This window comes from Sparus aurata, chromosome 22 (genome assembly GCF_900880675.1).
Source record: "Sparus aurata chromosome 22, fSpaAur1.1, whole genome shotgun sequence".
NCBI lineage: Eukaryota > Metazoa > Chordata > Actinopteri > Spariformes > Sparidae > Sparus > Sparus aurata.
The window spans coordinates 226,972-241,389 of NC_044208.1; the positions used below are offsets into that span (position 1 = coordinate 226,972).

General features: G+C 46.2%; 2 protein-coding genes and 1 long non-coding RNA gene across 4 annotated transcripts; 1 reads left to right on the forward strand and 2 right to left on the reverse strand.

Moving 5' to 3' along the window:
- Positions 1–3,299: 3,299 nt before the first annotated feature.
- Positions 3,300–4,205, reverse strand: LOC115574455 (uncharacterized). Its single transcript, XM_030405990.1, has 2 exons — positions 3,786–4,205; positions 3,300–3,669 (listed from the first exon to the last, which is right to left on the reverse strand). Exons 1-2 carry the CDS (start codon positions 4,159–4,161, stop codon positions 3,308–3,310), a joined length of 738 nt encoding a protein of 245 aa, XP_030261850.1. The 5' UTR covers positions 4,162–4,205; the 3' UTR covers positions 3,300–3,307.
- Positions 4,206–4,861: 656 nt separating this feature from the next.
- LOC115573787 (uncharacterized) lies at positions 4,862–6,071 on the reverse strand. Of its 2 annotated transcripts, XR_003982355.1 has the most exons (3): positions 6,056–6,071; positions 5,202–5,910; positions 4,862–5,019 (listed from the first exon to the last, which is right to left on the reverse strand). It is a non-coding gene; the product is annotated as an uncharacterized LOC115573787 (long non-coding RNA). The 2 variants fall into 2 exon arrangements; XR_003982354.1 differs by lacking the exon at positions 4,862–5,019 and having other exon boundaries at positions 5,130–5,910.
- Positions 6,072–8,097: 2,026 nt separating this feature from the next.
- Positions 8,098–14,108, forward strand: LOC115574539 (piggyBac transposable element-derived protein 4-like). Its single transcript, XM_030406132.1, has 3 exons — positions 8,098–8,464; positions 8,678–9,557; positions 14,102–14,108. Exons 1-3 carry the CDS (start codon positions 8,098–8,100, stop codon positions 14,106–14,108), a joined length of 1,254 nt encoding a protein of 417 aa, XP_030261992.1.
- The last annotated feature ends 310 nt before the right edge of the window (positions 14,109–14,418 follow it).

Here is a 14,418-nt window from a genome sequence, read left to right on the forward strand (position 1 = left end):
GAACACTGCTTTCCAATCTGGATATGACCAGGTCGGTGCAAGACGATTCAGTTACGCCATCTGGGGTGCACTGGTAAGCCTCTCTTTTGTGTAGGTTTGGATGGATGTTGTATGTGATAATGCCATCTACTGTCAGATTGTCGTACACATGTGACACAAATGATCCGTCCTCGTTGTTGATCATCAGCCTGTCCAGGCACACTGAGCCATCATAGACGGTGACTTCGGCAGGCTCACACTCTTCGAGTGCCTCTGCATTGCTCATGGCTGTAATGGAGTATGTGCTCAGTTTCTACCGGTATGATGTGCCACGAATCTGACCTTCACCCTGGCTTATTGCTACACCCAAGTGTCTCTGGCTCTCTTGGTTGGTATTGTAAACCCAAAATGATAAATACAGCTTGCGTTTCTGTGGTGGGAACAAGTTTCTAAAGCCCTGGTTGGATAACACACAGCTGCTGCTGCAACTAAATACTTCCGCTTGTATCAACAGGCAGCTGTTAACTCTGTCTTTGCAAACGGAAATGTATCACCACAATCAAGTCTGTTGTGTTAGCCGAAGATGGCCCACCTCCCCCCCAAAAAAAAAATGTATCATGTACCGAATAACAAAATAAAGGCTGAGATTTTCCAGACGTGTCTTTGTTGTGTTTTCTTTGTTGCACACCACGACAAAAAAGGTCAATGAAAATAAAGCAATATGTGCTACAGGCATACGAAATGTAATATTTGGACATCATTCAGGGTCAGTGTCAACTATGGCTATGTTTGAAATAAAACTAGAGAGGACTAAGCCCGCTGCTATATACACTTTGACAAGTCAGTGACTACATCTTCCCGTATATGTTCTCATTTCCCCTACGTCTATGTTAGCCTCTGAATATGCCCACTTTGTTGTGTATCATATAAGAGACAGACAGCCAAAGTTGAAGGTTTGGTCAGAGTCTTTTATTGTGCATATCATCAATGGAATACATGTAGAAGAAGAAATCAGCAGTCTAGAGTGCAACACATGACATCGGTAGTAGCTTCGCTGCATTCAGAAAAAAGTCTATGAGAAGATGGCCAACTAATGCATCTTGTGCAGAATGACAAAACCAAAGGTCGAGAAGTTTTGGCTAGACTCTTTTTATTGTACATATCATCAATGCTGCGTTTACGGTGTTGGCTCTGCAGCATCCAGAAAAAGTCAGTGTGTGGCTGACTATAGGCGCTGGTTGCAGTCACTATTTCAAAGTGATTCCTCCCACCAAGTCATCGCGATGGATATCCTTCATCAGGGTTATCATCACGTCTCGTGCATCATCTTGTAAGTGCTGCGAGATGGCCTTTGCTAGCTGCGTTCTATCAACCATTTGACACAATTCACTGTCACGCATGGGACCTCGCCAGTCGAGTTCCATGCGACCCAAGTGAGACTTGAGCATCTTCACTTCCTCACTGGTGAGATTCTCCAAGACGGCAAGTATTTCCTTAGGCGACATAACATCATACGGTGAGGAGTATGGGCGTTCATGTAGGAAGTTCTCCCAGGTTCTCATGAATACATTGCTGGTACCATCTCCCTTCCCCAGAGCGTTATCGATCAAGAACTCGGTCATGTCACAAGCCTCCTCCATAGAGTAGACATTCTTCATGTCTTCGAACGTTATCCTCCCATACCCATAGAGAACTGCTGTAACGATACACACTTTATCCATGTGACCAAAGGAATCTTTTATGTAGTCGAGTTGTTTTCCTCGGAGGATGTTCATGATATCAGTTTGGTTTGGTCTGCGGCAACGGTCGATGAGTCTTTGCGTCTGGTTCAGACGGGTGAAGTTACGATAATTGTAGCCCCTTATCTGCATTACCGAGGTAGGATGTTTCAGCGGTGGGTAGACATCCCCAAACTCGCCTCCACCAGCCAATAGGGGCCGTAAAGACTCTGTGTGACAACGCGTGACTGCAACCGAATGCGTCCGCTTATGAGACAGAAGAAAAATAAAAACAACAACCACAAAAGTATAGTAAAAGTATCACCACACTCTAGTCTGTACAGAATAACAAAATAACAGTTGAGTTTGTCCACAAGTGTCTGCGAGGCATGATTCTCACTAACCCTCCTCTTACAGCCAGATGAACTCTCGAGTTACCTTGAGACACAATTGACATAGACACCACACACTGTACTCTATGCACAGGAAGAATTTATTGGGGTTCATATAGACACATCACACGGTTATCAATTGAAAAACGTACAACATGTGACACATCCAGGACGGCAAAGTTGTTGGGGATGCTTGGCCAGAGAAACGAGTGCGCTTCTTTGTCCACCGTGGTCCAAGTTATTCGGGAATCTTCACAGGCCTCTTCAGGCTGCCAGTGCTGCTCTACATGTTCACCACGTCAGGGATACTATGGCACATTTCATATATTTTTACAGGGGTTTTCCCTGTGCCCAGAAACCACCTTCTGTCTAACCATAAAGGTACACAAGCCAGTACACAGTGTATGTGTGTGTGGTGAAAATTTTAGTGTTGCATTTTGGGGCACCCTCCTCCTTTTCAGGGCAGCAGATGTCGCTGTGTCATGTCATCCGGTTAACCCTTGTGTTGCCCTTCGGGTCAGGGTGACCCACCCCCTAAATAATCATTACCGCTTGTGTCCGGTAGATGCCGCTATTACCCCCTCTGCGTTTTCGTCACGCATGACCCCCCTACAGGCAATGACTGGTATAGCACGCGGTGCTTTAGCACTTGCATTGCCCTTCGGGTCAGGGTGACCCACCCCCTAAATAATTATTACTACCGCTTGTGTCCGGTAGAAGCCGCTATTACCCCCCCTGCCAGTCTAAATGTTATCTGACACGTGTGGGGGTTTTTAAACAGTGCTGCGCTTGTGCTCAACGTGCTGCGCCATACTGCGCCTTTCACTTTGGCAACCTTGCGCTGTGACGCGAAAACGGATGGAGATGGATGTGGAATTCTGTGCAGCAAAAAAAAAAAAAAAAGCCTGCGCTGTTATGCAAACGGGGAGATGAGTCTAAATGTCATCTGATGTGTTTGGGTTTCTTTCTTTCTTTCTTTCTTTCTTTTTCTTTTCTTTTCTACAGCCCGTGCTGCACCGTTCAACATTGGCAACCTTGTGCTGTTACGCGAAAACGGATGGCGATGGATGTGGATTTCTGACACAATGTAATCCCACCAGTCAGTTTCTTTAGTTCAATATAGGTTTTTTATTTCATTTTGTAACATACATTGACATGACATGTAGATTGACACAGTTTGACATTTGTTTTTGTTTTTTGTTTTTTTTTATTGTCATTTTACTTTACAAACACTAGCACATCTTCCCCAGACATCTCTGGAAGGTCAAAGGCGTGCATGTTAAAGGAGGCCACCACCAATGAGATGAACTCCCGGTTGGCTTGAGGGATGGTAGCGTCGCTGCACAGTTCCTGCAGTATCCGAGTCATAGCGGCGGTATCGTCCTCGTTCATCCAAAAGTCGGCACATTCCCTTCGAAGCAGCTGCTTGTATTGCATCAGTAGGTCCAGGGCGCAGTCGAAATGAAGGATCCTGTTCTTGTAAAGGGGTGTCGTCGCCACGTTTTTGAGATGCGAGACCTTATCGCCGAGCGCAGAACGCACCTTCTCCGTCAATTCCACCACGGGAGGATCTCTCCTGACTGAAACGAAACAATACAAAGAAACACGTGCAGAAAATATATATGACTTCAGTTGAGCAGCAGCAGCAGCAGCAGCAGCAGCCTTGATCAATTTGCTCAGTATAGCACATACTCACCAGGCTCCCCCTGGGATCCGCATTCTAGCAGGTCTAAATACATGTATCTATCCACCTGAAAAGCGACCCGTAGGAATTTCATTGCGCTTTCCTCGCTCTCGAGGTAGCAATCGATGAGTTTGGGCATCATCTCAACCTGATTGATCTTGCAGTGATAAGATCTGAGGAGATCATTATCCGAATCTCCTGTCCGTAAACGAGTCACATAACTGCTCATGTCGCTGTGTCTATCTGCTATGTCAGGCTTGCACGTCTGCAACATCTGGATGCGCGAAGTCCACTTGATTGAGCCTGGGCTCCGGGCTATGTCGGCTTCCGCCTTTAGCATTTCTTTCAACACTTTGTCCACCGCGTTCACATCGACGGGGCTCGCCATGGTCACAGGTCACTTGTGTGTAGCACGCAGGCTTTTAGTACACAGAAAGAGCGCGAGAGAGAGAGAGAGAGACAGAGAGAGGGAGAGATACACACAGAGAGAGAGAGACACAGAGAGAGAGAGAGAGAGAGACACAGAGGGTTGTGAATAAATGGAAAGCTGTTGCAGCTCCGCAGTCTACTTGTATTTCTATACGCATGTGACGCGATATTATCCAACCTGTGCTGTACTGTTGGCATTGGCAAGACTGTGCTGTTACGCAGGGGACAGGGAAATGAGTCTAAATGTCATCTGACATGTTTGGTTGGGTTTTTGTTGGGTTTTGTCTTGTTTTGTTTTGTTTTTACAGCCTGTGCTGCGCCTTTCACCATTGGCAACCTTGTGCTGTTATGCGAAAACGGATGGAGATGGATGTGGATTTCTGACACAATGTAATCCCAGCAGTCAACAACCAGTTTTTTTAGTTCTAGAGTTTTTTTTAATTTCATTTCATTTTATAACACACATTGACATGACATGTAGAGTGACACAGTAACATTTCACTTTTGGCAACCTTGTGCTGTTACGCGAAAACGGATGGAGATGGATGTGGATTTCTGACACAATGTAATCCCAGCAGTCAACAACCAGTTTCACACATTGACATGACATGTAGATTGACACAGTAACATTTCACTTTGGGCAACCTTGCGCTGTTACGCGAAAACGGATGGAGATGGATGTGGATTTCTGACACAATGTGATCCCGGCAGTCAACCAGTTTTTTTAGTTCAAGAGTTTTTTTTTATTTCATTTCATTTTATAACACACATTGACATGACATGTAGAGTGACACAGTAACATTTCACTTTTGGCAACCTTGTGCTGTTATGCGAAAACGGATGGAGATGGATGTGGATTTCTGACACAATGTGATCCCGGCAGTCAACAACCAGTTTCTTTAGTTCAGTATAGTTTTTTTTTTTTTAATTTCATTTCATTTTATAACACACATTGACATGACATGAAGAGTGACACAGTAACATTTCACTTTTGGCAACCTTGTGCTGTTATGCGAAAACGGATGGAGATGGATGTGGATTTCTGACACAATGTAATCCCAGCAGTCAACAACCAGTTTTGTTTGGTTCAAGAGTTTTTTTTTATTTCATTTCATTTTATAACACACATTGACATGACATGTAGAGTGACACAGTAACATTTCACTTTTGGCAACCTTGTGCTGTTACGCGAAAACGGATGGAGATGGATGTGGATTTCTGACACAATGTAATCCCAGCAGTCAACAACCAGTTTCTTTAGTTCAATATAGTTTTATTATTTCATTGGTAACACACAATCGACATGGCATGTAAATTGGCACAGTAACATTTTAAGTTTTTTATTTCTACTTTACAAACACTAGCACATCATTCAGAGGCATCGTCGGAAGGTCAAAGACGTGCAGGTTAAAGGAGGCCACCACCAATGAGATGAACTCCTGGTTGGCTCGAGGGATGGCGGCGTCGCTGCACAGTTTCTGCAGTAGCCGAATCATAGCGGTGGTACTGCGCTTGTTTACCCCAAACTCGGCGTATTCCTCTGGAAGCAGCTGATTGTGTGTCATCAGTACGTCCAGGGCGCATTTGACATTCAGGATCCTGTTCTTGTAAAGGGGTGTCGCCGTCACGTTTTTGAGATGCTCGACCTTATCGCCGAGCGCAGAACGCACCTTCTCCGTCAATTCCACCACGGGAGGATCTCTCCTGACTGAAACGAAACAATACAAACAAAGAAACAAACAAAACACATGCAAAAAATTATTACTTTAGTTGAGCAGCAGCAGCAGCAGCAGCGTGTGACGATCCCTCCCCTCGAGGCCTCGATTATTTTGCTTTCGGTCGCACATACTCACCAAACTTGCCCCTGGATCCGTCTTTTAGCAGGTCCAAGTAGAGCAATGTCTGCATCTGAAAAAAGACCCGTAGGAATTTCAGTGCGCTTTCCTCGCTCTCGAGGCAGCGATCGATGACTTTGTACATCAGTTTAACTGGATTCTCCTTTGCGTGATAACAGTCGAGGAGCTCAGCATCTGACTCTGAATCTGTCAGGATATGATCCAGAAAGCGTCCAATACCATGTTGTTTCTCTGCTATGTCGTGCTTCCACCCCAGCAGCATCTGGATGCGCGAAGCCCACTGGATTGAGCCTGGCCTCTGGGCATTGTCCGCTTCCACCTTCAGCATTTCTTCCAACACTTTATCCACCGCGTTCACATCGACGGGGCTCGCCATGGTCACAGACTTTTGGTGTAGCACGCAGGCTTAGTACACAGAAAGAGAGAGAGAGAGAGAGAGAGAGAGGGTTGTGAATAAATGGAGAGCTGTTGCAGCTCTGCAGTCTACTTATATTTGGCGTACGCATGTGACGCGATATTATCCAACCTGCGCTGTACTGTTGGCATCGGCAAGCCTGTGCTGTTACGCAGGGAACAGGGAAATGAGTCTAAATGTCATCTGACATGTTTGGTTGGGTTTGTGTTGGGTTTTTTCTTTTTTACAGCCTGTGCTGCTCCTTTCACTTTTGCAACCTTGTGCTGTTACGCGAAAACGGATGGAGATGGATGTGGATTTCTGACACAATGTAATCCCAGCAGTCAACCAGTCAGTTTCTTTAGTTCAATAGAGTTTTATTATTTCATTTTGTAACACACATTGACATGACATGTAGATTGACACAGTTTGACATTTTTTTTTTCCATTTTACTTTACAAACACTTGCACGTCTTTCATAGACATCTTCAGAAGGTCAAAGGTGTACCATAGTGATTCTCTGCTATGTCGTGCTTCCACGCCTGCAACATCTGGACGCGCAAAGTCCACTCGATTGAGGAGCCTGGGCTCCGGGCATTGTCTGCTTCCGCCTTTAGCATTTCTTCCAACACTTTGTCCACCGCGTTCACATCGACGGGGCTCGCCATGGTCACAGGTCACTTGTGTGTAGCACGCAGGCTTTTAGTACACAGAAAGAGCGAGAGAGAGAGAGAGAGAGAGAGAGGGTTGTGAATAAATGGAGCAGTTTGTTCTGCAGTCTACTTACATTTATATACGCATGTACACATTTGCTGGGGGTGGCCACGCAAACCCAACAGACTCGACACTCGGTGTCAGAGGAGCGGTCGGCAGTCAGACACTCGGCACTTGATGGTCTTGCCAAAACAAAAACTCGCACCGTTTTGTCTATCCGAACGCAATGTTGCCAAACAGGCACTGTTCTGTATCACTGACGCGATGTCAGCCAACCAGAAATGTTGTGCAACCGGCACTGTCAAGTCGTACCGATGCGGCGTTATCCCACCGTTACTGTTTTGTATCACTGACGCCATGCCATCCACCCGAGACCGTGGGTTTCACGGCTAAACAGGTGTTGGATGAGATTTCCTCACACGCTAGGGGACACTACTCTGATTCAGAAGAGGACGTGTCTGAAGAATCGGACGTGGTGGAGGAACACGAGGGTGACGGTTGTAGCGCAGGAGAAGAGGCTGAGGATGAGGCTGAGGCTGAGGCTGAGGCTGAAGAAGAAGAAGAAGAAGAAGAAGAAGAAAAACAAGAAGAAGAAGAAGAAGAAGAAGAAGAAAAAGTAGAAACATACATGTCCAAGAACAACACTATCAAATGGTCCTCTGTGGCATTTTACAAAGATCGCAGGATAATAGGGCAACGCGATGATGATGCCGATGTCGATGCCGATGCTGATGATGATGATGATGATGATGACGACAATGTCAGAGATGCGAGGATAAGAAAGAGAAGAAGGAGGAGAAAAGGGGCAACAACAGCAACAGCAGAAGCAAACCCACCGGGACCCACCGCGTACGCGGTTGCCAATGCCCACGACATTGTGTCGACATTTCTCATGTTTCTCACTCCGGCGATAGACAAAATTGTGCTAGAAATGACAAATCTGGAGGGTTTCCGAAAGTACGGAGAAAACTGGAAAGACATGAGTAGAACCGACTTGCGCGCCTACATAGGGCTGCTAATCCTAGCAGGTGTCTACAGGTCCCGAGGCGAGGCCGCAGCCAGTCTATGGGACGCGGAGAGCGGTAGGGCAATTTTCCGTGCCACCATGCCTCTCAAAGTGTTTCACACTTACTCGAGAATGCTACGCTTTGACGATCGCGAGTCGAGACCCGAGAGACGCGCCACTGACAAACTGGCAGCCATAAGAGAGGTGTGGGATAAATGGGCCGAGCGGCTTCCGTACCTCTACAACCCAGGGCCTGACATAACGGTGGATGAGCAAATGGTTCCCTTCAGAGGTAGTAGTAGTAGTAGCAGTAATAGCTGGCATACAATAAATGCTATTGTTTGCGTGTGTGTGAGTGAAAGAGTGAGTGAGTGAGTGAGTGAGTGATTTGACATCAATTATTGTGTTTGTTATTCTGATTCCTTTTTTTTCCCTTTGTCTCTTTCTCTCTTTCTCTCTCTCTCTCACACACACACACACACACACACACACACACACACACACACAATAGGTCGTTGTCCTTTCCGACAGTATATGCCAAACAAGCCGGCCAGGTATGGAATCAAGATATGGGTGGCGTGTGACTCAAAGTCAAGCTACGCCTGGAAAATGCAAGTCTACACCGGGAAGCCGACCGCCGGCGGTTCAGAGAAAAACCAGGGCATGAGGGTTGTGCTCGATGTCACAGAGGGGCTGACGGGTGGCCACAAAACTGTCACGTGTGACAACTTTTTTACCTCTTACGAGCTCGGACAGCGCCTCTTGGAGAGGGACGTCGCCATGGTCGGCACGGTCAGAAGAAACAAGTCCGAACTCCCGCTGGCGCTGCTCGCCCCCAAGAACAGACAAGTCTTGTCCTCAAAGTTTGCATTCACATCCACCACCACTTTGGTGTCCTACATGGCAAAGAAAAACAAGAACGTTATGCTCATGAGCACCTTGCACACAGAGGCTCCCGACGACGACGCCGCCGGCCGTCGCAAAGATGGGAAACCGGCCATCGTTCTAGACTACAACAGCAACAAAGGAGGTGTGGACAACTTGGATAAGGTGATTGGAACATATAGTTGTAGAAGAATGACCGCCCGCTGGCCCTTGGTCATCTTTCACAACATCATCGATGTTTCTTCGTACAATGCCTTTGTGTTGTGGCGAGAGATCAACCCTGGCTGGCTGCCGGGTAAACGAAACAAAAGGAGGCTGTTCCTGGAACAACTGGGAAAGGCGCTGGTGACTCCGCTCATCCAAAAAAGGGAGCGTTTGCCTCGCACGGCAGCGTCCGCCTCGGTCGTGAGAGCTGTTCAGAAAAATAGTGCTAAATGTCGTGATTGGCCTGAGGAGCAAGAGGAGGAAGAGAAGGAGGAGGACGAGGAGGAGGAGGAGGAGGCTGCAGAAGAAGAAGAAGAAGAACAACAACAACAACAAAAACGAAAAACCAAACAAAGAAAAGAGCAGCAGCAGCAGCAGCCCATGATGACCACCACCACCACCACCTCATCAGCTGTCAGCCCACCTGGAACACACAACAAGAGAAAGAGGTGTCAGATATGCCCAGCAAAGAAGGACCGTAAAACACAGACTGTGTGCTCTGGTTGCAAGACATTTATATGCAAAGGATGTACACTGCCATACTGCCCGACTTGTGCGCATTTCAATTTAGGAGCTGACACAAGTGGTGGAGAGGCTAGAAGGAGACATGTCTGACTGACTGACTGACTGACTGACTGACAGACTGTGACCCTCTGTCTTCCTTCTACAATCACACTAGATTTTACTGCTGCACTACTGTGTGTAGTCTCGAGAAGGCGCTATAATGATAAGACATCCATCCTGCCCCCCTGCCGCACTAGCGCTGTTGTCCTGGCGGGTCACTGTGACCCTCTGCCTTCTACATTAGCGTTGTCTTGGGGGGTCACTGTGACCCTCTTGCCTTGTGCACTAGCGCTGTTGTCCTGGCGGGGTCACTGTGACCCTCTGCTTTCTGCATTAGCGTTGTCCTGGCGGGGTCACTGTGACCCTCTGCTTTCTGCACTGGCGCTGTTGTCCTGGCGGGGTCACTGTGACCCTCCGTCCTCTGCATTAGCATTGTCTTGGGGGGTCACTGTGACCCTCTTGCCTTGTGCACTAGCGCTGTTGTCCTGGCGGGGTCACTGTGACCCTCCGTCCTCTGCATTAACATTGTCTTGGGGGGTCACTGTGACCCTCTGCCTTGTGCACTAGCGTTGTTGTCCTGGCGGGGTCACTGTGACCCTCCGTCCTCTGCATTAGCGTTGTCTTGGGGGGGTCACTGTGACCCTCTGCCTTGTGCAATCATATTGCATTTACTGCTGCAATACTGTGTATAGTCACTAGGCGGCGCTGTAACAATAAGACACCAGCCCTGTTGCTGCCGTTGTCCTGGGGGGGTCGCTGTAACCCTCTGTGAGGTGAAATGGAAAGACATCATGAGGGTTAATGCAATTTGGGTGGTAGAGGATTTGTTTTGGCTCGCTGTTGCAGTGTCTTTTGATTTTTTATTCACTTGCACATACCTTGAAAGGCTCGCCGGGTGCTTTAGTTCAATGTGCTGTTTCAGTTTTGTGGTACAGGATAGAGTACAAATTAAAAATCAAAAATAAAATACATAAATAAATAAATAAATAATTTTTAAAAAGACGAAGAAAGGGAAAAATAAATTGATAAACAAATAGATAGTTCAGACAGTGGCTTCAGGGAAAAACTTTTCATAATGACTCAGTAAGGTATTATTAGTAAGGTAGAGATTTAAGCAAAGAGCTCAGTTCCAGAAGATTTTTGTTTGTGAATAAAACATTTTGCATAGGATAACAAAGTTCATCATGTGTTCAAGAGCATTATCTTCTGGGTTAACATATCAAATAACATGTTTAAGGGTAAGAGAATGGACAGAGTTAGCAGCATCAAAAAAATGAGATTCGACAACATCACTCCAAAACTTTTTAGATATATCACAATGAAAAAACAGATGTGAAGCCTTCATTTGTTTTTGCCTCCATGCTTAGCACATTGATGACACATGCGGCGGTGCGACTCTGTGGTGGCTGGTGTTGCCAGTGTTCTGTCTGTTCAGGACAAATTAATCTGTGTTCGTTTGGTAATGCCTCACTGCATGTTTAGTATGCAGCTGTTTCTGTCTGAAATAGTTAAGTTTTGTTTTGATCGAAAGTAATGCGAGTTACACAAACCTCTCGTCCAGCATCCTTTATATACACAACAGCTAGATTGGGTGACTTTCCGCTACATATCAAAGTCTGTTCACGGTGTGTTTTTGCCAGTTTTCACCTGGAAGACTCGATGGAAGTCTGGCACTGTCTTGAACGAAGTTAAAATGTGAGAACGCGCCGTTCACAAACGCCAGAATGACGCGTTCACAATAACGTTCATCAGGCAGAAATACGTGCATTCAGTTCACGGTCGCCCAAAATATGAACGCGTTCATGAGCAATCATTCATTGAACGCATTCAGGCACAACACTGTGCAACAAACATGACATTATAGAGTCTTGCCTAAAGGCAGGAACACACCGGCCCAACCGTGGGACGTGTGAAGCGTTTGGGGAGACTAGGACGAGGTCGGGAACATATCTGTTTGGTGTGTTCACCTGCGTTGGAAGCTGTTGGAACCGCACGGACATGCTAAGTCTGAGAAGGTTGGTTAGGGTTAGGACTACGGAATTTATTCCGTCCCCCGTAGGGAACAGTAGGGGGTTAGGTGAAGAGGTAAAGTACTCAGAGTCTCTCCCTATGCTGACCAACGACAACATAATTCTGGGTAGAGAGACAGAGGCATGGCGCTGGCCGCCGCAAGTTAGTCCCCATCCCACCTCCCACTTGCTAGCATGAACCATGAGAGAGGAGCTCCTCTCCTCAGATAGAGGGAGAGTAGGTTGAGAGGGGGAATGCATTAAACAAACCCTCATGCACAGTGGCAGGACAGATCCAAGAACACACTAGTGTCCAGTGGCTGAAAAAATAGCTCCATAAATATATATATATATATTTATATATATATATATATTTATCTATATAAAAAATGCAGACAATGGCGTGTCCAGCATCAGGCCAAAAAAGGAAGGAGGGGTCGGGGTTGGGGTTAGGGTCAGAGGAGTGTAGGTCAGCAAGATAGGCAGGCCCCGGGCATCTGGCTAAGTTAGGTGTGGAGGAGTAGTTCTTAAATTGCCACAGGTGTGCCTAGTAGTCAAATGAGACACATCTGTTTTTATTGTTTTTTGTTGGTTTTTCTATTTTTCAGGAATATCTTAAGTCTAGCAAGGAGTCCTTTGTAAAAACTCCAAAGATGGCCGAACATGGCTTGGAAAGTCACGTTCACCAGACTACAAAACTAGTGGGTGTGAGTAAATGTGTCAACTCAAGATCACTACTCGTGCGTGCAGAGTTTGAACAAAGACGACGGTTACGTCGTTTTTGGCTTCACATGCAGTTTGTGAGGTGAATTTGGAGGGCTAATACCCACAGTTCCAAAAAGGGTAGTCGTGCTACCGAGAGGAGTCCGCCTCAAAATGTCAATAAGGGAGAATATATATCACATGTCTTAATTATAGCGGGGTTATTAACTATGAGTTTTCAACCGATCGCTCATAAGATTCCGTGTCTATATCACCAAGGGGGTGTGTGTGTGTGTGTTTGTGTGAGTGAGAGAGAGAGTTAGTAAAAGGGGAAAGAAGCAAAAAGAGCGTTTAGCCGACAACAAAGAATAACACAGCGACCATGTGGTACACAGCGGTCATCTCTCCCTCAACCAGCGGCGGACAAGCGAAACGAGGTTTGTTTATCGTCCACTGATATAGCTGGAATATGACGTACTGGGATCACACACGGCAGCAAAACTACACAAGCTATCCACAGAGTGGATCAGCATGAATGAGCTCCTAGCGAGCATAATTACACAGTTAGCATACAGTACAGTCAACCATACGTAGGACTCGACGGTCCCTTCACAGCAAAACATAAGCACAACAAAAGCACGCTATATACTATCTGTTTCTGTCATGACTGTAGATTCTTGTTCCTTGTGTTGTGATTGGTTGTCATTTTGTCTTGTGTTTCCTTGTGTCTAATTTCCATGTCTTTGTATCATGTCTTGTGTTTTATGTTTTGATTTTTCCATGCCCTCATGTGTCCTTTAAGTTCTCCTGTGTATTTTCCTATGTTCTTCCCTCTGGCTCCCTCTGTCTATTGTTTTGTTCCCTTCATGTTCTCATGTGCTCCTCTCCTTCGTTATCTCACCTGTTGGTCCACCTCACCTGTTCCTCGTCTTGTCATCAGTGTCTGTGTATTTAGTCTCTGTGTTCCTTTCACTCCTTGTCTGGTCATTGTTTGTTCTTGTCAGCCCGTCTGTGTCCATGCTCCAGTTCTTGTGCCTGCTCCTGTCTGTTCCTTGTTCCCCCACGGTATGTGTTCTTTGGATTTTGATTTCTGGTTTTCTGATGTTTGAGTTGAACTTTGATTTTTTCTTTGTACTTTGTCTTGCCTTTTAGCTGCTACTTTGCCTTGCTGTTCTTGATTGCTACTTTGCCTCTTGCCCCCGTTTTGTCTGCTTCTGTTTTTGGTGTTCAGCTTTAAAATAAAGCTCGCTTTTTGTTTCCCCATATCCTTGCCTCTCGTGTGTAACGGCATTTGGGTCCACCTTCCCCTTATCCATAGTCTTCCCTTTAACCCCCTGCCTGACAGATTCTTCCCAAACAGTAGCCTCTTGCATGGGTCGCTCGTTGCGACTAGCGTGTGTCCCGTTCGACTCGTAGCTCTAACTCATTTTGGATGCGAGTGCGGATCAGCAGTAGTGTCCTACTAGTTGATGAAGGCAGGCTGCTATCACACAGCTGATGGAAGGACCAGACCTCGGTGGTTCCCTATCCTTTTGAAGATTATTTCTTCTTATTTTCTTCTGCAGGCAGTGAGGAATGACTGGGTTGTGCAGTGTTCCTCTATGGATCCAAAACAATAATAACGAATATTCAAGTAAAACAAAAACAGTCTCTGTCTTGTCTAGTGAGTACAACTGCACCCTTAACCCTAACTCAACAAATAATTTCTTTCACCTGATTAATGTGAGGGTTAGGGTTTACTCCCAAACTTCACTGCACATCTTATCCATATCAGGGCTGTAAGATGTCACTTTGATCTTCACACAGGATTGCAGACTGTCATATGTGAGGCGGGAGTGATGTTTGCTTTTTAGGTAGTTCAAGCTGGAGAAAACCTGCTCGC

What these genes read in the sequence shown, in the direction of transcription:
- LOC115574539 (XM_030406132.1), top strand. Translation starts at nt 8,098, where the DNA reads ATGACAAATCTGGAGGGTTTCCGAAAGTACGGAGAAAACTGGAAAGAC. An exon ending in GCAAATGGTTCCCTTCAGAG is followed by an intron (nt 8,465 to 8,677) that starts GTAGTAGTAGTA and finishes CACACACACACA; the next exon opens with CAATAGGTCGTTGTCCTTTC.
- LOC115574455 (XM_030405990.1), bottom strand. Translation starts at nt 4,161, where the DNA reads ATGGCGAGCCCCGTCGATGTGAACGCGGTGGACAAAGTGTTGAAAGAA. An exon ending in CGGATCCCAGGGGGAGCCTG is followed by an intron (nt 3,670 to 3,785) that starts GTGAGTATGTGC and finishes GTTTCGTTTCAG; the next exon opens with TCAGGAGAGATCCTCCCGTG.